This window comes from Balaenoptera ricei, chromosome 2 (assembly GCF_028023285.1).
Source record: "Balaenoptera ricei isolate mBalRic1 chromosome 2, mBalRic1.hap2, whole genome shotgun sequence".
NCBI classification, from domain to species: Eukaryota; Metazoa; Chordata; class Mammalia; order Artiodactyla; family Balaenopteridae; genus Balaenoptera; species Balaenoptera ricei.
Window position 1 is genome coordinate 187250530 of NC_082640.1, and position 25450 is coordinate 187275979.

Genomic DNA, 25450 nt, shown 5'->3' on the forward strand with positions numbered 1-25450 from the left:
TACTTTTCACACAAATAATACCTAAAAAACAAACAAAAAATAACAAAAACATTTTTAATCTTACAGTAGAGTACCTTGAAAAGTACAGTAGTACAGCACCACAGCGGGCATACTGGGGCACGTTTGCATCTTTGAAAGTTCTCAACTTGAAGGTTCATATGGAGGGGACTTACTGTATGGGCAAGGATGTGGAGTAAGCAGAACTCGTGATCACTGGTGACAGTAAAAGCCGGTGTGGCCACTTAGGAAAACTGCACCTACACAGACACACACCTAAGATTTACCCAGCAGAAGGGTCCGGACTAAAGACAGGTGCTTGAGTGTTCAGAGCAACAAAAGAGGCCAAAGCTGGAACCCCTGCAGTGCCCATCAGCCTTAAAACAGGACAGGTGGACAAATCCGGGGCCATGCACGGGGAAAATGGCATTCGGCAAGGGGGCCGAGAGCGACCCTCCCACACCTGGTTCTGAGTCCAGTAAAGAGAAAGCAACCAAACCCAGTAACTCATGGCCCTGCCCGGGCGGGGTGCTGACGGGAGGAGGGCTGAGGGGCGCTTTGAGGGGGGCTGGGATGGTCCCCTTGATCTGCAAGTGGTTACGGGTGAGTTCAGGGCGTGTGAAAATTCATCGAGCCCTGCTTACGTGGGAGCACTTTCCTGTGCGTCTATTACACACGGAAGTAGAGGGAGGAGTGGGTGTGGGCAGAAGCCCGGGAGGTGCCTCCCCGCGTGTTCCTAGGGGCTCAGTACCTCTGGATCGCTGTCAATTTCGTGGTTACGTAAACATAAGGACGCCCAGATTTTAAAGCATGACTATGGAAAACATGCAGATCTTTTAGGAACCAGTCTCTTTTGTTGTCATAAAATATATATTTGAAATTCAGCAACTCCTTCCATTTAAATCCAAATAAAGTTTGACATTTTATTTTAGAGTAAAGCACTATAGTATTAGCTCAAGCTGCTTTTCAGCTATTTCCAACCCTCTTCCCTCTATGTATTTGTGAAGCAAGATGTCTGGGTTAGGGTGGGGCAATTGAACGATGGTTACCTCTTAGTGATGGGATTTCAACTGACTTTTACAGACTTCCTTTTCCGTCATTTTTTGCATTAATAGATATTTTAATAATAAGCATTTTTCAAGATGATAAAACTGCTCTTTTGTGCCCCTGGTTTAGCCACTCCTAGCTGGGTAAACTTGAGGAGGTTTCTTAACCTCTCTATTTACAACTTTAAAATGTAGATAATAATATTACCAAGTTCATAGGTTTTTGTAAGAATTATATTAGATCATTTTTCAAAGCACCCATAGGGTAGGAGAGGCCCGTGAGGCACAGCTGCTGCTGCTGTTGTCGCCAGGCGTGAATAGGGGATGAAACAACAAACAGACTTGGACTTTCCTGCAAGGAGATTATAGACCAGCAGCACAAGATGAGGCAAACACCCAAGCCCAGCCCAATTCACCACCTGCTGCCCTGGGGGTGGCCAGCGAGCAGGTGTGAAGGGCAGAGAAACAGGGCCAGGAGGGAATGGAGAGGTGGGCCAGGGCCGGGGGGGGGGGGGGGGGGGGTTGAGGGGCAGCAGGCCTCCTGAGGGCCCTGTGACCACACAGAGACAGCATCCGACCCCAGGGGCACGGAGCACTCAGTGCCGGGCGGGGCCCCAAGACCAGAAAGTCAGGAATACCTGGAGCCAGATTCTCCCAGCCTGAAAGACAGGTGGGTGTCCTGTATTTCTCTTTACAGTAGCTGGCAACACTACTCAAGGGTGATGCTATGCTTTTGCTCACCTGGTATCACCAGTACTAACCCTATGCCCAGCACATGGCAGGCTTTCAATAAATGTTCGGTAGATGGATGGATGGTGGGTGGATGGATGGATGAATAGATAGAAGAATAGATGGATGGATAGATGGATGGGTGTTGGATTCTGTAAAGGTTTTAACACTAATCAGCCTTAGGTATCTCATGACAGAGCCAGGACAGGAGCAAAGGAAGTGCTTGCTGATGGGCAGACCCTTAGCTCTAACACATCTCACTATCTCTGGCACCGTCCTTTTCAGCTTCTGTATGTGTAAATGGGAAGGCTCTGTCGTGCCCCAGACAAGAAGAAGACAGTGTGCCAGGGCATAGGCTGCGTGTTCCTGACGCGGGGAGGTGGGTAACATGACTTGCCGGCCGGCTTCAAAGCCCTGCTGAGATCCCTGACTTCCCAGCCTCAACCTTCACACAAAGGTGACCAGGACCAAGGAGCTGCTCCCAGACGGCCGACCACGCCCATGGCCATGGCCAAGCCCGCCTGTGTCGCCCGGCAGCCCTCCAGAGGCCCCCTCAGTCCTGGTGTCCGGGAGGATACACCTCTCCCGCCTCGGGGTCGGGAACCGAGTCTTTCCAGAGAGACCCACCTCCACCTGTCGGGAAGGACCCGCGCCAGGTGCGTCTTGCTAACCAGCTACGCCTCCCCTCTTTTGGAGAGCTGCCCCCCGTAAACCCAGGCACTGGAGAAAAGGCCTCCCATTCACAGCACCTTGTCTCCCCTCCCCCCAGCCCACCCCAGACTGTCCATCCCCAGGATTCTTCCTCCAAGGGCCCCAGGCAAGGACTAGTGGGCGGCAGCTACAGGAGGACGTGGCACCAGCCTGGGGGAGGACAACGCTGGCGGGGCAAAGCTGAGCCAGGGGATGGATGGAGAGGCGCTCCTGACCCGCGCACCCCTGCCCTTGTGACTCCCGTCCGTCAACTCCTCTTTCTCTCCTCCACCAGGTTGGGGCTCTGACCCTGGCAACCAAAAGGCTCTTGACCACTTCCGCATCCCTGGACACGGACCACAACAGGCCCCGGCGCTGCCCCTCCCCAGGACGGGGCCCAGCCCAGCAGCGCCTCTCCCGGCCTTTGGGGTCGCGGACACCATTCCCATCTGGTGGCTTGCTGCTGACTGTGACCCGCGTCAGGCGCAGCAAGGACCGTAATGAACATCCTCTGCCCTGCCAGTCCCATTTCAGACAGGAAACCCGAAGCTCAGAAAGGTGAATGCATCTAGGAAGGGGTGCCGCACCCATGTCTGCTCGAGGGGGCGCACAGCACAGGGCAGGCTGAAGTTCAGCTCTCAGGCGTTAGCATCTAGGTAAGCTCTCACGGGACAGGTTTCACTGCTAAGATACGCCTAATGCTCCACACCTTAGAACCCACTGATCCAGCCCAGCTCCTGTTTTTGCAGCTGCGGAGAGACCTGCAGTGAGACCAGGGGTCCAGGAGCCCCTTCCCCTCTCAGGCCTCAGCTGCCCCATCTGCACGTAACATGACAAGGGGAATCTGTCATAATTCCCGGAGGGTGGGAAGGCAGTGCGGCCTAAGGGGGTGCCCCAGTCAGAAAGGCCATCCCCTCCACCCACCCAGCCCCAGGGGGAGGGGCTGCCACAGAGGCCAGAGGAGGGGCTGCAGAGCCACCCCACTCACACCCAGCCCCCACCTGCAGAGCTGCCAGGGCAGTGGTCCCAGGGATGTGTTGAGTGGGAGGCTTGGGGCTGCTCAAAGGCTCTGAGCCAAGGCTTCCCAGCCTGGGGGACGCGGGACATCTGGTCAGGGGTGGGGGCAGGGCACTTGGCGCCCTGCACCGGGCTGTGCTCAGGAGAGCCCTGCAGGCTCTGGGGTCCCTGAACTGGGGTGAGGGAGTCCCTGAAAAGACCCTTCACGGGAGCGCCTGGTGTGGCCTGGGTTTGCTATGCTGAGCATCAGACGCCCCTCCCTGTTGACTTGCGGGGTCCCTCTGGGGGTTGAGGCAGAGCTGCTTTGGGAAAGAGCCTCCACCTCCCCCCAGTCCTCCCCAGGGACAGACAGGGAAGAAGGGTCCAGGTGCGGCCCCCTCCCCCTCCCCCTGCAGCCCTGCCCCCTGCCCTCTCCTCTCCGCCCCACCCCCCCACGCCGCATCTCCTCCTCCTCCTCCTGAGGAGCCAGATGGTGGTGGAAGCAGCCTCTCATTTTCCGGAGCATGACTCAGATGCAGCTGCCTTCTCAGCCCCACACAGCAGCCTGCAGCCTGCCCTCCCCCACCCCAGCAGGGGCCCAGGGGCTCCCAGGCCCCCTCCAGACTCCACCTGGGGGCCGCAGGGCGGAGGAGCTGGAAAATCTCTGCCAGGGCCCCCACCCCAGGCCCGGGGGCAGGGAAGAGCTGCGTGTCCCCCCAACCTGGGCTGACCCTGCGGAGGCCTCTCCCGCCCCCCTCACCCTCTGGCACCAGCACCCTACGCCCAGGCAGTAGGGAGACCGGCGTGTTCCGGGCCCCCCTAGGTGTCTGAGGCGGGGGGAAGCTTGGGGAGTGGGGCAGTGGAGGGGCCTGGACTGGACCAGGTGCCTGGGCTGAGCTCCGGTACTCAGGGACACTGCCCCGGCCCAGCGGAGGGCTGAGGGGAGGGGGAGGGGAGGGCCGGCAGGGAGTCCCAAGCAAGGACTAGAGAAGTCTCCAGATGCAAGAAGTCTGACCTGCAGGGGTCCACGCGGAAGCAGGCAGGCTGGCCTCCTCCCGGGAGAATGTGGGTCAGAGGGGAGCAGACGTCACCCAGGAATCCCCTTGGGACATTAACTGCTCTGAGCGCGGGACAGCGTCCCCCTCCCCCCACCAAGTCCTCCCCCTGGAAGCCCCCAAAGACACTCTTGGGTGGGAGCCCGGAAACCTCTGGGCCACGACTGGGACCCCCGCCAGCTCAGGGCCCTTCCAGGGCAGGGCTGGGCCTCCTCGTCTCATCTGCCCACCTGGCTGCCCACTGCACGTTCTGGGGCCCTGGGTACTGGCCCGCATCCACCAATGAGGTGAACCACGAATCCAGGCCACACTGAGCCACTCAGAGAAAGCCAGAGGGAAACCCAGCTCCCAGGGTCCCGGGCCTGGTGTGTTTCTGTCGCTCTGATGGTTTTAAGTCCAGGACCTGCCAAGGGCTGTGGGAGAGCCTGCCACCCCTGCAGGGGTTTCTGGCCTTTCTCTAGGCGGTCACGGGGTGAGCGGGGACTGAGGCCCCGGGGGAAGGCAGCACCGTAGTCGAGACAGGCTCCCAAGTGTCCCCAACCTTTGTAAATTGCCAGCTGTCCCCATAGGCCTAAGCTTACTTCATCCTCAGTGAATACCAAGGGCCTGGCGGCCTTCACCACTGGGCACCTGCGTCCGTTCCTCGCCCCCGCCACCCCGGAAAACTGACCTCTCAACAGGCTCCCACATGCGCACTCATGTCTAACCCCCACCAGACCTGCCAGTGCGGCCCCTGCGTCACAGCCTCGCCTGGCCCTGCCCCCCACCGTCTGTCCCTACGCCAGGGGGATCTTTCACGCCATAAGTCAGGGTGCCCCACGCCCACCCCTGCTTAAACCCCTTTGACTTCTTCCCCGATCTCAGAGTAAAACCTACTCTCCTTGCCCTGCGTAATATTCGCACTGATTCTTGCCCCTCCCTCCTCCTGGTGTGTCCGAAGGAACTTTCCCTGCCCCCAACAAAGTGGCCCAGCACCACCACCCCTGGACTTCGGCCAGGTCACTGAAGGGCTGCCGGCAGCTCAGCCCCATCTCCCACCCACACCTCATGACGCTCAGCTCCATGCGCAGACGGTAGGGGGACCGCTCAGAGGACCCCATTCAAGCCTCCGTAGCCCCAGGCGGGGGACCCCCAGCTCCAAGCAGCAGAAACAGGATCTGGGCCCAGGCTGTCTGGCTACAGGATCCCTGGGCTGGACCACTGGGCCACACTGCCCACGGGGTGTACCTGGCCTCCAGCAGGGTCCTCCCTACACGGGCCACGACAGGCTCAGAGCTCTGGAATTTGGCCTGTGGGCGGCGCACATGGCCCTGCTGGGCAGTGGCGAGGCTGCACCCATTCCCCCAGGGCCTCTGCACGCCCCCAACCTAGGCGGAGCCTGCCCCTCCCCCAACTCGCCCCTCCCCCCTCAGCTGCTGTTCCAGGTGATGCAGGCCTGAGGCAGCGGCTTCAGGAGAAGGGCGTGGCCACTTCTTTGCCAACACGAGGTGGTGGGGCGGGCGGGCGGGGGCTGAAGCGCCCAGGCTCTGTTAGCTGGCATCAGCAAGGACCCTTGGCCAGGACTGAACCAACCACACCGTTGCCCCTTCCCAGAGCCCTGGAGGCCTCTCCCGGGGAAAACGTACATACACACAAAGCCCACCCTGGGCGGGAGGTGGGGCCGGACTAGCGACAGCCCAGCCTGTGGAAGAGGAGCCAGAGACAGTGAGGTGGGGTCTCCCAGGGAGGAGCTCTCTGGGCTCATCGGCCACATGCCCCCCAACCCATACCCAGCTACCCGCCCATCACCCAGCGCCCTCCGAGCCAGGCCCCGTGCTGGGCACAGGAGCAAATGAGGAAACGGAGCTGTGCCTTGGGGGGTGCGGGGTGGGAGGGCAGCAGGTGGGGGGGGGGGATCCACAGACGCGTCGCGGGAAGAAATAGCGCCGGGGTTAGGGCCTCCCAAAAGCTAAAGCAGGCAGGGGGCATCTCGCTGCCTCTCCTCCGCCCCTTACCGGCTGGTGACTCTGGATCTTAAGAATGTATTCAGTGTTCAATAAGGAAACTGATCCAATTTAAAAAGAAAGAAAAGAAAATCCCTTGAGAGCCATCAAGAGAAAGCTTGTCCCTCGCCTTCGTGGCACCAGATGCGGTGCTGGTTGCGCCCCAGCTGGGCTCGCGTGGCCTGGGGAGGGTCGGGTAGGACTCATTGTGGAGGGGCCCCGGCTTAGCACCCGGCACCCCGCGCGCCCCGACGTGCGCGCCCACGGAGCCTCCCACCCCAGGGCGCTCAAGGAGCAATCCGCCGTCCCTAACCGCAGTGCAGTTACCACCCGCTAGAGGCGGTGCTGAGTCCCCGCGCCGCTCCTCAAATTAGAACTTGATTTCTAGTTAATTTCAAGAAAAAAAAATATGGCCAAGGTAATTAAGGTACTGATGGATGAAAGGAAACGGTGACGCCGCCTGGGACGGCCACAGAGGGCCTCGCTGGGGAGGGGCGGGGTGCCGAGCCCCGGGAGGCTGCAGGACGCGCAGGGCACGGAGACCCTGGCGGGGTCCTGAGCTGCACCGCGGAGTGGGGCCCGTCCGGGGCCCATTCTGAGGCACGCCGCAGAGACAGGGCGGGCGGAGCTGGCGGTGGGGTAGGGGCTGGAGCTCACTCGTACCTCCCACATGCCCACACACCGGGCACTCCAGGGCCGCCGGCACCCTGACTCTCAGCCCCGCCCCGCCTGGAACTCACAATCCAATCAGGGACACGGATGACGCCCACACGGGCCTGTGCAAGGGGAGCAGAGGTCAAAGCTTCCTGGGAGAGAGGGGAACGCAGTGATTCTTCCTGGGGCCGGAAGGGCGTGGAGAGGTGGGGCGTCCCCGTGGAGGGGGTCCTTGTGCGGGGCCAGGGGAAGTGCCCGGGCAGTGGGCGGCAGCCCGTGCAGAGCCCACGGCCTGTGCAGAGGGACGGGAAAGACCGCGAGGTCTTGGGCTAGGAATTGGCAAGCCAGACCGGTGTATGCGGAAGAACCGTATTCGGGTTTTGGTTTGGGGGTTATTTTTAACCCTTAAACCTCCCCACCGGGCTGGAGGAGAAAAGGAGAGTTGTGATGGGGTCAGGAAGGTGCTGAGCAGCAGACAGCTAGGGGGTGGGGGCGGGAGGGGCTGGGGCAGAGCCCTGTCCTGGGGGCTGAGGGAGTGGAGCCCCGCCGCTGGGGGGTGGGGGGCCACAGGAGCCCCTTCCTCCATCCCCGCCTGAAATCTGTGAACTCTTCCTCCCCGGGAAAGCTCAGATGCCAGCGGGTTCTTTTCCACACAGGAGAGGCTGGGAGCCTAATTCAAGGATGGCTGGGAGCCGAATGGAGCCGGTTATCCTGGGAGAAGCAGGGGACTGCCGCGTGGGGGGGCCTGGAGGCCGGAGCCCGGAGGGGTGGGACGCAGTGAGGCAGGTGCGCCAGGACAAAACCTCCAAGACCTGGGAGGCTCAGGCTTGGCGCTGTGCCTCTGAGAAACACAGCCCAGTGGCCAAAACCAGCAGCAAGGATTCCAGCCTTGATTTCCATCTCTCAGCAAACACCAGGGGGGACCCAATTCTTCAGCCTAAATGCCCTGTCCCCTCCCTTCCCAAGTCACCTCTGCCCCTCAGAGCCCTGCCTCTTTAGAGGGGAGAAGGGAGACCCGCCTTCTGAGTGTGCAGCTTCAAGGCCAAGGGCAAGGTGAGTCGAAAACTGCTACGTGGACGGAGACACTGGGTTTGGGGCAGGGTGGGTCTCAGGCACCTCCTCACCGTCGAAGCCCTAAGGAGGCCCCTGGGATTCCAGCGGGTGTGCCCGCCGGCAGCCTCCCTCTGCAGCACTCCCAGAGCCAGGGCTGCACGGCCCAGTGGTTTCTTGCCTCTTTCCCTGCAGAACCTTTATCCTGAGTTAAAGATGCTTCCCCCCTCCCCCATATAAAGAAGTCAGCGCTGAGCTGCTGTGTGCCCCCGTCACACTGGGTTATCTCTGCAGAACCAAGGAGAAAACCACTGTCCCAGCTAGACCTTCACTGGGTAACTGAGGCAACGAAGGGAGTCCAGGAGGCGAGGGACAGTCCAAGTCTTGGTGGGTCAGCAGAGGCCCCAGGCCCTCCCCTCTCTGCTCTGCAGGCTGCATCTCTGGGCATGGCCCCGGCACTCCCCAGGGATGGCCACCCACTGCCCTAGGGGACTGCAGGACCACTGGCCCAGCTGCTCAGAGAGGCACCAGAGGGGAGGTGGCTACGGACAGAGAGACCAGGAGCCCGGAGGTCGGCCAGCTCTGCCGACACCTCCGCCCCTCTGCATCGTGGCTTCCTTGGCTGGACGGGCCTGCAGACGCGGGGGAGTCCGTGCGGGAGCCCATGGGCCTCTTGCCCCGATGCGGAAGCCACACACCGTCTCGGCCAGCCCCAGGACGCAGCGGTTCTGGTCTGTAGAGTCGCCACAAACACTGAATATTGGAGAACTGAGCCATCACCCCAGGCGGAGCCCAAGGGTCAGGGTCCCACCAGCCTCGGGCCACATTCTTTCAGCCAGTTGATACATAATCTTGTTCTACATATTCTTGCATTCCTGTTTAAAGACACCGTATTTGGTACGATTGTATTGTTGGTTCACGAGCGTTGAACCCGCGGCGGCTGCCCTGTAGCTCACGTGGACGGTGTGGTCCTCAGACACAGGCGTTTTCTCTGTGAGGCACAGCCAACCTCCCTGTGCTAAGGGCCACTGGACGCACTTCAGGGCTGTGCTGGGGGCCCCTTTAGACAGGGAAATCTCCTCCCGAAAAAGCACAAAAATGTGGAAAACTGAACACTAAATTGGCCGTGTTTGCAGCAGGCGATTAAACGAGAAGGCACAGAGCATCACCTCGTCCGACCTCAGCTGGGGACTCAGAGTTTTTGCCGGTCTACACATGTCAGCAAAAGACTGCAAAACAAGTAGTGATTTTAGGGTCACAAATAGATTTTAGCAAGTAGGCAAGTTCCCAAATACAGATCTGCAAATGATGAGATCTCCTGAGCGTGTGACCGCTACTCAGAGGAAGAGGCTAGAGGTTACTGACCCACCCGAGCCTCTGACTGACCGGCCCGCCCACTGTCCCTTCTGAGAATCTGGTCCCGAGTCCCACCTCCCCTCCCCAGACCAGGGATGGGCCCTGACTGATGTCACCTTCTGCCACGAGGGGGTGTTGAGGCTACAGTGGCCAAAGCTGCCAGGCTACAGAGGAAAGGCGCTGAAGGAGAGGCAGGGGTGCTGAGAGGAGCGGGGCCCAGGACCGGAGCCTGCAGCTGCTGCCGCATTACAGCCCACCTTTCTGGAGGTGGCCAGAGTGGTCAGGTTCCTGTCAACAAGCACAGGGGCAGAACGGTTGCCCGAGGTGCCATAGCTGCTCTGTAGCAGAGCTAGGTACCCCAGGTCTTACTCACCAGGTAGACCTAGTCCTGCAGTGGATGAGTGGATGGATGGATGAGTGAGTGAGTGGGTGCGTGGGTGGGTGGGTGGGTGGAAGGAAGGATGGGAAGATGGATGGATGGGTGGGTGGGTGGGTGTAATGGGTGGATGGTGGGTGAGTGGATGGGTGGGTGGGTAGGTGGATGGATGGGTAGATGGATGGATGGGTGGTAGATGGGTAGGTGGACGGGTGAATAGGTAGATGGGTGGTTAGGTAGGTAGGTGGGTAGGTGGGTAGGTAGGTGGGTGGGTGAATGGATGGGGGGCACACTTCTGCTGACTTTATTCTGTAGCAGTATCAGGGGTCACATCAGGGCACCCCAACAGGATAAAAAAGGAAAAACATTTCAAAAGGCAAATGGTAAAAAGCATTTTTGGTGCTGAACTGACACAGGAAATGAAACCCAAGGCCAGGCGGCTGCTTGGGGTCCCCGGGTGGGCCCCAGGCTCCCCTCTTGGCCCACAAGTGCCCGCTCACTACACTCAGGTCTATCCTGGCATCAAACATAGGGCTGGAAGACCTGTCTCTGAGAAATTCCCGTGCCCGCCCGGCTGCTCCCAGAGCTCACGTGTCAGCGCCCAAAGCCTGTTCTGCCCCCTCATCCCAAGCTCTGTTTTCTGCATCCCAGCAGGAGGCAGTGCCAGGCTCTCCACAGGCCCAGGCACGGTGCCGTGGGTGCGGGCTCTTTGCGGGTCAGTCTCAGGCCTGCACGAGTGCCACTGTGGGTGTATGCTGGAGGGGGCCGGGTGCGGTGAACGGACCTGACCCTTGGGTAGGGCCTCTACCATTGGTGCCATCCAGGACACCCGCCAGACCGGGAGAGTCGGGACTGTGCCCACCTGCCCCAGGCTGGAGCACAAGGGAGAAAGCCCTGGGCAGGAACCAGCTCTGGGGGCAAGAGAGCTTCCCTCTCTTCCGTCAGGGAGGGGTCCTCATCCCTGAGTGCGCCACAGAAGGGCTGCCAGTGGCCGAGCCGTAGATCCCTGGCCAAAGCCAGGCCTCCCGCTTCAGCCGCTGGGAGAGGCTCAGGATTCTGCCTGCTCCCCGCCCCAGCTGGTAAGAGCTGGGGGTCCAGGGCACGGGAGGCCCCGCCCGACGCTGCTCTCCCAGCTGGGTCACCCTCGCCAGCCCAGCCTGAAGGCTGGAAAGTCACTCCCCACCTTCTTCCCCTGTGCTTCTCCATCCACTGGATCCACAGACACACCCACTGACCACAGCCAACTGCAGCCAGGAGCCAGGTTCGGGAAGCGGTGAGTCAGCAACTGGTGTCACCCCCAGAGGTGCCAACTGCTGGGATCCAGGAGGGCATGGAGGGGCCTGAAATCCAGCTCAGGGAGGATAGGAAGGCTTCCAGGAGAAGCCACACCTGCTCCACGGGAGGGTCAAGGAGAGGGGCCGGGAGCCAGTCGGGGCGCTGGCCGGCCCTCGGAGCAAGGACTCGCGCATTCCAAGAACAGTAGAGTCCGGGCAGCTTCCCGTCAGGGAGCGGCCTCCACGGTCACGCGTCCCCTGGCTGGAGGGCGTCCAGGAGCCAGCGCGCCCTCCTTGGCGGCTCACCTGGGCACGCCCAGCCCTCAGAGGCCTTCGTTCCACACCGGCCTGTTGCCAGAAGCTGCTCCCTCACTGGGGCCGAGCCAAGGAGACTTCCAGGGGCTGTACACGCTGCTCTTATCCCCACCCGACAGGGGCAGGCTGGGCGCCAGGGGGCGTGTGGTTGGCCCCAGGGAGAAGCAGGAGCGAGGTTGTGAAGCCGCCTGGACCCGGCGCTGTTCCCTCTGCCCTGAGCGGCCCGTCATGAGCCCTCTCCACCCACACTGCCCCCACCATGGCCCAGACACGGCAGGTCTCAGGAGAGATTTGGCAAGACAAAACCAACAGTGGAGACACTTCACCACGTGTGCTCATCTCACCTGGTAACCTTTAGACGTAATTGTCAATGTTTTACAGATGGGGGACTGCGGCTCAGCAGTGCACGTCAAGCCCGAGCCTGAGGTTCAAGCCCGAGCCTGAGGTCACACCCTGACCGTGCAGGACCCTCAGGCCTGCTGCCTGCACCACCCAGCAGGGTCCAGGCTGCCCAGAGACCACCCAGACCCCGTCTCTGCTGGGGATCAGGGAGCACTGCTGGAAGGGGTCCACACCGTCCGGCCCGGTTGATCGGGACACTCTCCATCCCGGAAGACCAGTCTCCCATGAGGGAGCCTCAGACGTCAGGACGTGCGATCAGCGGGCCCAAGGGGGGCTCCCACTCAGGGCGCAGTGAGCGAAGCGTGGGAAGCCGGTCCCACCTGCCGCCGGGCTTTGACAGGGAGCCTCAGTGGGTGAGCCGGTGACCTGGAGCGCTGCCAGCGCGGGTGGACCTGCAGGGGGTTTGTTGGGGGAGGAGGAGCAGTGGAGCCCAGGGAGGGGGCGGGCAGTGAGGGCTGAGGCGGGGAGACCACTTCCAGATGTTTCCCAGGACGCCCCCACCCCTTCCCCGCTCTGTGTGTCTCACTCCCCAGCGCCACCCCGGCCCACGAACAGCGAAACTGGCAGGGCCGGGAACGGGTCGAGCCGCGGTGGAGGCGGGCCGGGTATTTATAGACGCGGGGAGATTCCCTCGGCGCCCCAGCCCGCCGGGCAGGAGTGGGCGGGGCCTCTCCCGGGACCCCCACCGCAGACTCCGCCCCCGGCCGCCGCCCGCTCCCCACGTGGCCGCCGGCGGGCGGGGCTGGGCGGTGCCTCTTCTTCCTCCCGCGCGCCCAGCGGAGCCGGAGCCCGAGCTGTGCGGAGCCCCGCTGTGCGCCGGCGGTCCGCGGTTCCTGACCCGGCTCCTGACCCGACGCGGACCGAGCGCTGGCCTAATATACCCGCCCTCCGCCGCCGTCCCCTCCCGGTAAGTCCGCGCCCTCTGGGCCGGCCAGGAGCCGCGGGGAAACTGAGTCCGGGCCGTGGGGGCGCTTGGGGCCGGGGAGTGGGGTTGGGGGAGCGGCGCGTGCGCCCGTGGTGGCGGCCAGCAGCCCCGCGGCGCAGGGCGGCGGGATCCCGGCGCCCGGGCGGGGACCCCGCGGCGCCCCGGCCCCGCCGGCTCGCTCCCCACCCCGGACTGCCGGCCCCGGCGCGGAGACGCCGCCCGAGCGCGCGCTGCCCTCGAGTGGTGGGCCGAGGGTCGGCCGGGCCTCCGCCCTGCCCGATGCCGGCAGAATTTACCCGCCTCACGGCTACTACATCCAGATTATGAATCAGCCACAGTTGGGGAAATAAACTTCAACTTCGCGTCCACCGCCCCGGTGGCACCACAATGCATGCGGCGGCCTGCGGCCCCGCCTGGGCTGCTGGGTCTGTAGCCGCCTGGATGCGGGTGGGCGCACACGGGGCCCTGGCACCCCCATAGGCAGGCCTTGGGGGAGCAAGCCCCTGTCACTGCTCTGGGTTTCTCCAGAATGGGGCTGGCAGTCTGGCCCTGTGCTCCTCCGGTCCCACTTCTGGGCCCCTTTCCTGGGGAGGAACCCGAGGGTGACCATAGCCTCAGGAGGGAATCCGTGCTTCCACCAACCCTGGCTGCTCCTGGGGAGACACGAAGGGAGACTGTCTGCCTGGCCTCCTGAGCCTCTGTGACCCAGGGCCCCAGGCTGCGTGGTGGCCGGCCTCAGTTGTGACCGCAGCTTTAGTGCCCCACCCCAGCTGGACACACACACCAGGAGTCAGAGCACCTAAGGTGGCCATGACCCTGCCCCAGCTGGGAATCAGGAACAAGGCCAGAGGTCAGGCGCACCCATGAAGGAGCTGGAGTTGGGAAGTCTCCTCCCCACCAGCCCCGCCCCCTTCTCCCTCTGGCAGTGGGAACCGGCCAGGACTCTGGCCTTCTCTGGGCCTCTGTCTCCCCACCTGCACCCTGAAGGGTGGGGACAGTTGCTCAGGCGTGAACCTCCTCTGTCGCCCAGCAGTGAAGGAGCTGGGGACCCAGAACAAAGCCCCAGACCCCGTCATGGTGCTTCCCAGGGTGGCGGGCTTTGGGTAGTGCACGCCGCAGCTCTCTCGTAGCAGCTGTGGATGGGCGTTTGGTTCCAGGTCTGGAGTCTGAGACCTCATACTGTCCCCACCCCTTTGCAGGCCGGCATCAACTTTCTGCTCAAAGAGCCAGGTTGGTGCGGTAGGCCCGTCCCAACCGCTGCCCAGGCCCACCCTCCCGTCTCTTCCACAAGAGTTCCCGGCCCCCAGCTCGGGGCTGACAGGTCATCGGGGCGGGTGGGCAGGCGGGGGAGGGGGGCACTGCCGGGGGACGTGAACCCAGGTGACCGGGTGGGGCTGCCCGTCCCGTGACCCATCCAGGCCGTAAGTCCGTTGAGGCTCCGCTCCTTGGCGGCAAAGAGTTAACCGTCAGGTGGGGGCCCCCGCTCTGTGGAGGTGCTGACAGGCTGTCGGAGCTAATTGCACACACTTCACATTTGGGACCTGGAAGCTGTACCCTGAATAGATTCCGTTTGCCTTTCATCAGAGTGCAGTTGTTTTCCAGGTTGGAAAAGTTAGTGGTTTGTGGGACTGCAGGAGGGATAGATGGTAACTGGATGACGATGGGGTGCCGCCCTGGGTGCAGGTGTGACCAGCTGGCCCGGCCTGGACCCTGGCGGGGGGCTTTCCCTGAGGTGAGCTCGCGCCCCTGGCTTTTGAGGGCACCCAGAGGCGAAGTCCCCCCACGGCCTGAGGGTCTGTGGGCTGAATGAATGAAGGAGAGGAGGACCGAGTGAACTAGCCCGCCACGTTCCCACCGTGATCTCTGACCCTCACGCCGTCCCTGGGTAAGGGTGGGTCCTGGGATTCTTGTCTGTTTCACGGGAAGAGGAGACTGAGACACGGGGTGGTTGGGTGACAGAACCAGTGCTGCCCTCCTGGCAAGAGATGTCTGTAAAGCTCCTACTGTGTGCGTCAGCGCTGATGCTCCCCTCGCCGCTGTGGTGGCCAGAGCGTGGCATCCACCACTCTGGGCACGCGGGAGGTGCTGCCCCGGGGGCCGGGGGAGAACTGGCCGGCCCCCGGGGAGCACTTGGAGGCCAGGGCTGTCCCCCTGCCCCTCATCACCGCCGCAGTTCCCACGGGAAGAGCAAGCACGTGGGTGCAGCAGCCTCTGGGTTCCAGGCCTGATGCCCTAGGAGTTAGGAGAGCTTTGTCCTGGCCAAGCAGCGCCCCCTGCCCCTGGCCCCCAATGCGGGGAGGGGGTGCCGGCCCACCCTCAGGGCGCCCACCTGTGTGAGTGCAGAGCAGAGCAGCCAGCGCAGACAGACAGCTGCCCTGGAGCCCGGAGCCGCCGGCCCATCAGGGCGGTGGACCCTCCTGGCAGTGGCCGGGGGCGGGAGGGGCGGAAGCAGTCGCGGGTGGGTGAGTGACGAAAAAGCCCCTCTCCCTGAGCTGTCTAAAACAGAAGGGCAAAGGGCCGAGGCCGCTTTCCTCTTCCGCCTGCCCTTCCTGCCCCATCGCAGCCCCCTCCCCTGCTGCAGCTTTCCCAGCTGCGCCTCCTGGGTGCCCTGGGCCGGGGCCCCTGCTCACGGGCTGCCAGAGCACCCTCCGGCCCCCCCCATCCTGTGAGCTGGGCCCAGTGGGAAGGGAGGGGGAGGGAGGGGCAGGGCAGACTGGAGGACCACCGGCTCCCATGAGGTCGTGCCTGGGCCCACCCGATCGGGAAGGCGGAGGCCTCCCTGGGAAGGGGGGCAAGGCCAGCGCTGCTGGAGGCCCGGCCGGCCGGGGGCCATTGAGCGCAGCCCTCCATGGGTGGGAGGCACACGCCTGGGGAGGTGCAGGCTGTTTCTGCTTCCTGTTTTGCAGGTGGTGCCACCGAGGCCTAGCATCGAAGGGGAGCACTGCGGCTAGAGGGTGCCGTGGGGCGGGGCGGGGGCGGGGGCGGGGCGGGGGCGGGGCGGGGGCGGGGGCGGGGCCGGGCCGGGCGGCCCACTCGGGCCGCATCACAGCCCTGGGCCGTGGTTTCCCTGCGTTACCTCTGAGACCCCGCTCGGCTGTGTGAGCAGAAGCCGGCCCCAGCCCCCCGCTGTGCCAGACACTGCCGGTCCCCCCACCCCACACGCGTGCACGCAGTCCCAGCAGACCCAGCTGGTGGGGCGGGGGCTTCTCCGTCCCTGAGCCTGACCTTGGTCCTCGCCGAGTGCTGGTGGGTGTGGGCGTGGGCGCCAGCACGGGCCCTGCGCAGCTGGGTGAGAGCGCCTCAGTCTCCCCGTCCGGCCTGGTCCCGGTCCTCTGGGGCCCTGGGATGTGGCCTCGGTGTGCAGCCTCCCTCTCCCACCATCCATGTCCCCGAGCCCACGTCCCCATTTCTGCTCCAAGTATGTACAGCTCGGCACTGCCGCCTGCACGCCGCAGCCGGGAAGCAGACATCTGCCCTTCACCCAGCCCCAGGGTGGGGAGGGGGTGCTGCCTGTCCCCGTTCCCGGCCTGGCTCCGCCGCCCCACACGCACAGGCGCGAGTGGCCTGAGAACGCCAGCCCCGCGTGCCCAGATCGGATGCTGCCCTCTCTGGGGGCATCCGTGGCCCCTGCCTGGTGTTTCCGGCCTATCCGCCCAGGGGCTGGGCCAGGCCGTGCAGATGGAGGCAGAGCAGTCGGGGCTGCCTGTGGAAGGTGGCAGAGTGATGGGAGGGACGGCCGGGACAAAGGCCCAGGGGTAGGACCTAGGAGGTCACCTCTGAGAGGAGGAGGGGAGCCGCCTGGGAGGGGCCTTACTGGCCAGGCAGGCCCGGCGCCTGTGCGGATGGTACTGGCCCAGCCAACCCACGGTCCCTGGACGACATTCTGGCCGTTTTGCAGATGAGAAAACCAAGTCCAGGATGGGCCTGGCCCCTCGGTGCCTGGCAGGGAACAGCACACAGCATCTGTGTCCGATGCCCAGGATCCCACTTGCCCGGTAGGGCTGGGCTCCTGGCGCCGGCTCTCCGGGGCGGGTGGCCCGGGGATGCTGAGCCGGGGCTGCAGAAGAGGCACGCTCCGTTCCAGCTCGGTGTCGGCCACGGCAGCCTGGCCGAGGCGACGTCACGCACAGTGGACTGCTAGGCAGCGGGGCACAGCACTGCCTGGCAGTTACGGGCCCGCTTTGCAGATGGCATCCGTGGCTCTGTCGGCAGACTGGGGTGGGGAGGTGGCACCAACATGCTCATGCCTGTGAGAGGACAGAATCCAGGGCCCAGCAGGTCCTGTGTGTTGCCCAAGGGGCACGGCCGGTCAGCAGCAGAGCCTGGTCTCAGCTAGAACCTGAGCGGTCCCCTGCCCCCAGGCCCCGGCTGCAGCCCTTGGCAGTGCCAGGCTGCGCAGGCTGGGCCCCTCCCCGCCACAATCTGCTGCTTTGTTCTCCCTACTCTGGGCAGGCAGCCTGGAATGGGGATACAAGACAGGCGGGGGTGGGTGGGGGTGGGTGGGGGTGGGGGCCCCCTGGGGCAGGCGGTGGGTGGCCTTCATGTCCCACCCCAAGACCCTGAGGCCTAGACAAGTACAGGGCGATCAGGGCCTGAAGCTGGCCTACGCCTTCCCTTCCCTGGACACCGAGGGTCCTCCTCCCTGCTGGGAGAGGCCTTTCCTGAGGGCAGCAGGGGGCCGGGGGGAGGGACACGGGGCTTCCTGGAGGAGGCTGCTTGGAACTCTGTCTGCTCTTGGGGGAGAGAACCCATGCGGAGGGGACGCTGGTGGCGAGCCTGAGGGCTGCGTGCGGCCCAGCGGAGCCCTACGGGTGGAAGCTGTGGCCAGACGCCCCCTTGCCACCCGCGGGGCCACCAAGTTCCTCGCCCTTGCTCACTCCCTAACCGCGGGTCTGCACGCATCACTTCCCTCAAGTGTTCGTTGTCAGAGCTGACTCAGCTCCAGAAGGCGGCAGTGGCCTCTGTCACCGTTGGCCCCTGAGCCGCTCCCCTCCCTCCCGGCCTGGGATCCCCCAGAACCTGGACCAGAGCCCTGAGACTGGCAGAGGTGGCCCGGCCCTCTGGGAGCTCCCCTTTGGCTCTGCTTGTGTGCAGCTGGGGAGGCCAAGGCCCAGCAACCAGGTGACAGCGGGAGGCGAGGACAGACCCAGTTCCTGTGAGCCTGCAGGGCAGGTGGAAGCGAAAGCCTGGCTTCCTGGTGTGGGCGCCTCCACCCTTCCTGTCCTCTCCCTGCACCCGAGCTGGCCCATCCCCAGGGAATGGGGCTCCCAGTTCACCCCCAGCCCCTTCCCAGAAGCCCAGACACCCACAGTGCCCAGCTCAGGGCTGCACTGCGGGGACCCTCCTCCCAGTGAGCCCGGGGTAGGGCGGCACCACCCACCCCCCTCCGGCAGGCGTTTCCTGTTCACCGGAGTCAGTTCCCTGCACCAGGGCCCCCCTGTGTGGCTCCCACCAGCTTCTACTCCTAACGAGGAGGGTGTGAGCAGGCCATGTCGGTCGTGACTCCAACCTGCTCCAGATCCTTGGGCACAGTGGGCCGCCTGGGCCCCCGGCCCTTCTCCACTAGCTAACCGTACAGGAGACCCAGCTCCCAGGTCCGTCCCTTCACCCCTGGTGACCTGAGCTGGGGGTGGACCTGCTCTAAGCCCAGCTCCCTGTGAGATGCTGCTGGTCTCCTGTCGTCTTGCTTGCTCTGTCCCTTTATGATTATGAAAATGACCACTTTCGCCGTGGGTGCATCACCTCTTGGTGTTCGGCGCGTGTCTTGCGCGACACGTCACATTTCACGTGGTCGGCATCCCACACAGTGCGCCTGGCATCCTGGTTGTCATCTCTGGGTTTTAATTTGGTGCTGCCGCGAATGTCTTGGTGCCCACCCACCTCCCAGCGGGCCCCTCTGTCCCGCCGCTGGATGCAGTGAGGGCTCCGGAGGCAGGGGTCTCACACCCCATCCTGGAGACGGCAGGTGGCGCGGGCAGGAGGGCTGCTTGGACGGGAGACGGGCCAGGGAACCGTGAGGACCCTGCGCACTCCACGCCCAGGGATGGGCAGGCGATGGGTGGACACCCAGTCCCTTCCTCGAGGCCCACTGTGCACAGGACCCCCTACCTGGGATGAGCCCACACGAGGTGACCCACACAGTTGAGTTGAGGCACCCTGAGGGCTCGGGGCCTGGCGAAGATGACACAGAGGAGCCAAGATTCTGGAAAGGAGGGGTAACGAGGTCATAGCAGGGCAGCCTCAGCTCTCCCTCCTACCCAGCAGGGCCCGGGCTGCCCCTGAGCTCCAGGGAGCTGCCAGGAATGTAATCCAAGAGTTGCCAGGCAGTGGAAAAATTTGGGTTCTTGTAGGAGCTAAAAATACAGTGTGGCAGCCCCTGCCTCCCAGTTCCGGAACCCCCCTCCTGCCGTTTTACGCCCACCCCGGGGGAAGACAGCTAACTCTTTGCACCCGCCCCCGCCCTCGCTGGCTCTGGGCCCAGAAGCACCCCAGCCCCTTTGCTGATGCTGGCAGGGCTACCCCAAAGCTGTCTCCCCAGCCTCAGGCAGCCGGTCCCCCTCACCGGCGCCTTCCTTAGCCCTGGCCCCCGCCCCGGCCCCAGAGTCCCTCCGCCTGCCCTTGCAGGGATTGAGGAACAGAAGGCCTCACCCACCTCCACGAGGTGCCAAGTGCTTAGCCCGGAGTCTGGGCTTCCCCACCCTACCACGCTGCTCAAAGCCCGATGGACCCGTGCAGGGCCTCCCAGCAGCCGTGCCCAGGACACAGCTCAGTGCCCAGTGCCTGCCTGGACCGGCTCGCCCTCTCTGGCTCAGTTTCTCCATCTGCAGGGGCTGGTCTGGGAGGTCTGGGAGGCCAGCTTTGACCCTACCCCAGCCATACGCACGCACTCAGTTTGACGACTGCCAAGCAGGGGCGGTGGCTTCCCGAGAGTCTGCACAGCTGCCCAGGCATGAGGGTGCCCAGGTGGAGGTGCCAGCGTCACCGTGTCAGGCTGGCCAGGTGCAGGAGGAGAGCCAGATGGCTGTCTGAGGAAGTGGCATCTGCGTGGGCTGGGCGAGTGCCCATGAGCAGGACACCCAGATCGGTGGGCTGACCCTAGGAAAGCTCAGAGGAGACCCTACCTTCTGGAGTTCCCGTCCGAAGGGGAAGGCGTGACCCCGTCCAAGTGGAGACCCCACGTTAATGGAAGAAAAAAGGTGAACGTTAAAGATCCACGGGCAACATCCCACTAATGTCAGAGCCTCAGGGTCTCCCTCTGCAAAGGGTCACTGCCCCTGGAGTTTTGGTGCAGGGGTGGGGCGGACTGCTTGGAGGATAGATGGGGGTGCTTCAGCACCCCAACCCTTCAGTTGCCAAGTTGCTGGCCTGAGCCACTTGAACTTGGACCCCTGGGAGCCCCAGGTGGTCGTGCTCTTCTTAAGTCTGCCGTGCTGGCTGCAAAAAAAGGTCTGCCATTCCAAATTCCTGTGCAGGCCCTGCCCTGGGCAGGCTGGCCACACCCCTCATCTGGGGGGGCCTGCAGAACTGGGAACACCTTCCTGAGCTTGGGGCCCCGCCTCCGCCCCCGCCCAGAGCAGGCCGGCCCCGCCCCCGCCCCCGCCCAGAGCAGGCCGGCCCCGCCCCGCCCTGGCGAGACTAAGCTGGGTTGGTCCCCGCAGCCCCGCCGAGACCCGGCGCCTGTACTGGCTTCGCGGTGGGCCAGGGCTGAGCAGGGCCCGAGGGCAGAGAGGCAGGCATCCACGGACAGGGTGACAAGAGCCGGGAGAGCCCTGCGCGCTGGCTCTGCCCACCGGGTCCAGCTTCTGCACGGAAACCCACTGCAGCCCCCTGAGACACTTCACAGACGGAGCACAGAGGGGCAGAGTAACTTCCCTGGGCGCACAGCCGGTGAGCCCGGGAAGGAGGCACCAGCCTCCCACCACGCTCCCTCCCGCGCAGCGCCCCGGGTGCTGTCAGGAAGGGCCGTCCCCATCCCCGCAGCCTGTGCTCCTGAGAGCAGTAGAGGTTGATCTCCTGCGGTGCTCCCTTTGGAAGTGCTCGGCCACCCCCCAGGCGGGAGCAGGCAGAGGCTGTGGCTGTGTATTCCAAGCTGTTGCAGCCGGGGAGTCGTCTGCTGGCTGCTTACTACAGACGTGGAGCGCTACATACGCACATACCCGTCTGCATACGTATTATGTAATATATGTTAACATGTTAAAGTATTTTCTGTGTACAGAAAGCTTCTTTACAGGAAAAAGGGGGCCTCGGTCATGATGGGGGCTGTGGGACTGGGGAAGCTGGACGGCCCGTAAGACGCGGGGCGCCCACGTGATGGCTGGGGGCACATCTGGTTTTCCCCAGCTGGTCCTCAGTTGGAAGCGAGGACAAAAACAATGGAAGGCATGGGTTACTGATCAAGTCCCGGCTGTGGGGTGATGTCACAGGGCGGTTGTAGAGCTTCCTGGGCTGTCACTAGAGATAGAGGCCTGACTTCCTGCAGGTCTGGCGCAGAGGGCGCAGGCTGGTTCCTGTGATGGTGGCTGGGTGTCCAGGGCTGGTGGCCGCAGCTGTGGCTCAGAGCTCCATGTTTATATGTGATCTGGTCGTGGTCCATTTACGTATTCAGTCTTTATCCTGAAAAGCAGTTGGAACATTTCTAGGAAGATGTCCTTGGCCCAGGGCCTGACGGCCCCGGATGATGTTGGGCAGCCTGGTGGGCGTCACGGAGGGAGAAAAGCCGCCCCACCTAAGCCTCTGGGTCCCTAGCCAAGCTCGCTCTCCCAGCTGGATGCCCTGTGCTCACTGGGCCGCAGCCAGCCGAGCCCTGCGCACCTTCGCTGCCCCACACGGCGCCTGGGGCAGAGCTCGGTGCCAGGGCACATGGCATAGGACCCTTCGTGGACCGGTGGCGGGCAGGGCTGGTCGCCTGCTGTGCTTCCCCTCCCGCAGACCCAGGGCTCCCATGTGGGGGGTCTTTCAGGACAGCAAGCCGGTGGGCCCGGGAATTGGGTGTGTACTGGGAGGACGGGGCAGCACCAGGAAGGGTGGTGCTGGTGACATGGGCTGCCTCTGCATCCGGGGACCCCGGGGCTCTTGGCTGGCGAGGACACTTGGAGGCCAGAGTGCTGGCCTGGGAGAGTTCGCGCTCTGTCCACTCAGCCTGTGCCAAGCAGCCAGGGACTCGGGCCAGTGGAGGCGGGGCGGGAAGGGAGGGTCGGTTCTGGGTCCTCCTCAAGCAGCAGCACCCACGGCGGGTGGCAGTGTGTGCGGAGGTCCGTCTGCCGTGCTCTTCACGGTGCTGGTGGGAGTGGCCCCCTCCCCTCCACTGAGAGGCTGCCTGGGAGGGACCAGGGCCACGGCTGGTACCGGGCAGTTCAGTGGTCAGCAGCGATGAGACGCCAGGAGAGTGTGAGGGGCAGCCGGTGGCAGGGCCCAGAATTGATGGGCCGAGGCAGCCGGAAGGTCCTGCGAATCTGGGTGAGTGCCTGGACGTCTGAGGCGGCCGGGCCTGGGAGGGTGCAGTCATGGGGAGGGCTCCGGGTTCTCCACCCGGCCTGGCCCAGCACAGGACCCAGGCCGCGGGGGCCCCTGGGGGAGGGCTGAGGAGCACCCCGCAGGCCCCTCGCCTCCCACCCCTCAGGATGCTGCCGGCAGCCCGACGCTGGTCCAGGTGAGGAAACAGGCTCGGCCGGGGTCTGCTGGGAGGGTCCGAGCTGGGGGCGCTTGCGGGTCAGCCCTCTCTCCCCCCAGCCAGGCTGCTTCCCGGAAGGACCCCATGGGCCCCGCCGGGCAGGTGGGCAGGGGGAGGGTGAAGGGTGGGGGGAGGGTGCTGGACTCCTGGTGCGGACCCACTGCAGACAGAGGAGGGGCTGCTGAAACTCCAGGAGGCCTCTGGCTGTTCTCTGTGCTCCGGGCAGGCGGGGGCGAGGGGGGTGGTTCCGGAAGCTCGAGGGAGGATGCCCGAGACCCTCACCCAGGCGGAGGGGGAGCAGGACCTCCGAGAGTGACAGCAGCGAGCGCTGGGGACCGCAAGCCCCGCCGGGGACAGGCACCTGGGCTCTTGGCCCCCTTCAGCCTGTCTCCTGTGACCTCAGGCGGCCCCGCGGGTCTCCCCGCTAAATTGCCAGGGCAGCCCTTAGGGTGACGCTGCCCTGGCCATCCAGCATCTCGAGGGCCTCAGGCCGCCCTCTGGGGTCCAACCTCAGCTCTGCCGTTTCCATCCATGGGGCCATGGGCACGTGATCTGCTTTCCCTGGGTGCCGCCTCCGTGTCCCCTCCTGTGAAGTGGGGGCGTAGGAGGCCAAGGGTCGGGGCGGGCAGTGCTGGCACCAGGCCCTGGGCATGAGGCACAGTGGTGTTGCCGTGCCCTGCCCCTGAGGCCTCCCTCCACGCTGCCCTCCTCACACGCTAAATATAAGACCAAGCCATACATGGTGGCAGAAGAGCCTGGACTGCCCCTGACCTCTGGGGGCCGGTCCCAGGGTCTGTGGTTGGGGACAGCGTCACAGCCCGGGGCCCCAGGGAGGGGGCTCGCTGGGTGTGATGATGACACAGAGGCACAGCCCGCCTGTCCCGCTGTTCCGGTTTGGGGAGGGCACGTCTGGGGGTCATTCTGGGCTGGGCCACACCCTCGGCCTCCGGGGGATGTTCTCTGGGCAGCGATCATACCTCCTGCAGCTGCATCCGGGTCAGTCTCCGAGAGCCACAGGCCTGGGGGACACTGGTCCTCCACTGCACACAGGTTGACAGAGTGAGGCCCACAGAAACTGGGGCCTGGCAGGGCTGCTCCCCACAGGGCCCTGGTCTTGCCCACAATTGGGTGGGCGGTGGACATGACCCTCGAGTCAGCCCCCCTCCCCAGGCACATTCCAGATGCTGTGGGCAGGCTAGAAATGACCAGAGTCTGGAGTTGTCCCCGCCCACCCTATTGTCCGCATCTGATTCTGTCCGCTGGGCAGGGGAAGCACCCTGGGGGACAGGGGAGCCCTGGAGACGCCGTTTCTGCCGCCTGATCACCGCTGGGTCAGTGGTATTCCTGCCAGTGTAGCCTTCTGGGGTCCTGGTGCCTTCAGCGAGGACAGCGGTGCTGCCTCCTTGGTTGCCATGATGATCGAGACAGGGGTGGGTGTAAGCAGAGCCTGACACAGGGGAAGCCAGGGGGCAGTGGCAGCCCTGGTGGGATGAGGGTTTGCCAGTAGTGTGTCCCCCGGGCAGGCCTGGGCATCAGCAAGAAACGCAGTGAGTCCCCAGTTGGCAGGTGGAGGCTCGGAGCAGGGGACGTTGCCTCCACTGACCAGCCAGGGGCCAAGCTGGGCCGTGGCTCCCCTCCGGGCCCGGGGCCGGGCTCCGGGCTGACACCCCTCTCCTCTGGCCCCGCAGTTCAGCAAGATGTCGGTGAAGGAGGGCACGCAGCGCAAGTGGGCAGCGCTGAAGGAGAAGCTGGGGCCTCAGGACTCGGACCCCACGGAGGCCAACCTGGAGAGCGCTGAGCCCGAGCTGTGCATCCGGCTCCTGCAGATGCCCTCCGTGGTCAACTACTCGGGGCTGCGCAAGCGGCTGGAGAGCAGCGACGGCGGCTGGATGGTGCAGTTCCTGGAGCAGAGCGGCCTGGACCTCCTGCTCGAGGCCCTGGCGCGCCTGTCGGGCCGCGGCGTGGCCCGCATCGCCGACGCCCTGCTGCAGCTCACCTGCATCAGTTGCGTGCGCGCCGTCATGAACTCCCAGGAGGGCATCCAGTACATCCTCAGCAACCAGGCCTACGTGCGCCAGCTCTCCCAGGGTGAGGCTCCGGGCTGGGAAAGGCGGTGGGAGGGCTGGGGCACAGGAAGAGAGAGCTTGGCCCGGCAGCCAGGGAGGACTTCCTGGAGGAGGAACCAGTTTCCCATCTTCCCAAGTCTGAAGCCTCCAGGTCACCTTGGAGCCGTGAACTTCTACCAGCTGCACCTAGTTGCCCCCTCTGTTCTGTGACTTTGCCCGGCTTTTCCACCTAGCCCTGTGCTCGTTTGGGCCCTGCCCCCTCCCCAGTCTCTGGCCTCCGGGCCCCTGTCCACACCGTGGCAGCTGGAGTCACCTGGGTCAGAAACACACGTGCACCTGAGGGGCCCGCTTCCACTCCGCCTGGCTCCGAGCTCCTCGGCCGTAGCCAGGCCTCAGCCCTTCAGGTCTGCGGCCCCTGCCAGTGACACCATCCTCCACCTCCACGCCCCCTCCCTGCCCCCATCCCTGCTCTGGCCACCTGGGGCTTTTCCTTCCCCAGCTGCCGGCCCCCAGTCTCCACCCCCTGCTCAGTCCTGCCCGCCCTTCAAGTTCTGGCTCACTGTCACCTCTTGTAGGAAGTCTCCCCGGACTGCAGCCAGACTTAGTCCTCAACCCTCGGGCGCGACCGCAAGTGGCCCTTGGTGGACAGTGGCCCCTGCGTGCTCTTTGTCTGCCAGGCTGTGCTGCTCCCACTGATGCGTGGGGCTCCGGGGCGGGCAGGGCCCGTGCGGGCGAGCGAACCAGAGACCGCCCGGCCCAGGCCCGGCTGTTGCCGTCTGTGGAGTCCTTTGTGCCTTAGTCTCAGCAGGGCCGGCCGAGAGACACCCCCAAAACTTTCCCAGCTCCGGGAATGCAGTGGGAGGCAGG

At 64.3% G+C, this 25450-nt stretch overlaps 1 protein-coding gene and 1 long non-coding RNA gene across 6 annotated transcripts in view; both read left to right on the top strand.

Annotated features, from left to right (window-relative positions):
* Window positions 1-7303: 7303 nt before the first annotated feature.
* LOC132360785 (uncharacterized) lies at window positions 7304-12315 on the top strand. Its single transcript, XR_009501179.1, has 5 exons — window positions 7304-7355; window positions 7806-8202; window positions 10877-11010; window positions 11153-11204; window positions 11902-12315. It is a non-coding gene; the product is annotated as an uncharacterized LOC132360785 (long non-coding RNA).
* Window positions 12316-12371: 56 nt separating this feature from the next.
* The window catches only part of INF2 (inverted formin 2), a 28528-nt gene continuing 15449 nt past the window's right edge, over window positions 12372-25450 (top strand). The window contains exons 1-2 of one of the 5 annotated variants that reach the window (XM_059915125.1): window positions 12372-12829; window positions 24206-24605. In XM_059915125.1, the coding sequence (XP_059771108.1) occupies window positions 24215-24605 (391 nt within the window). In that variant the 5' untranslated portion in view covers window positions 12372-12829; window positions 24206-24214. Of the gene's footprint in view, window positions 12830-18614; window positions 20044-22219; window positions 22304-24205; window positions 24606-25450 lie in introns of those variants that run through there. The other 4 variants (XM_059915126.1, XM_059915127.1, XM_059915123.1 and 1 more) reach the window with 4 other exon arrangements.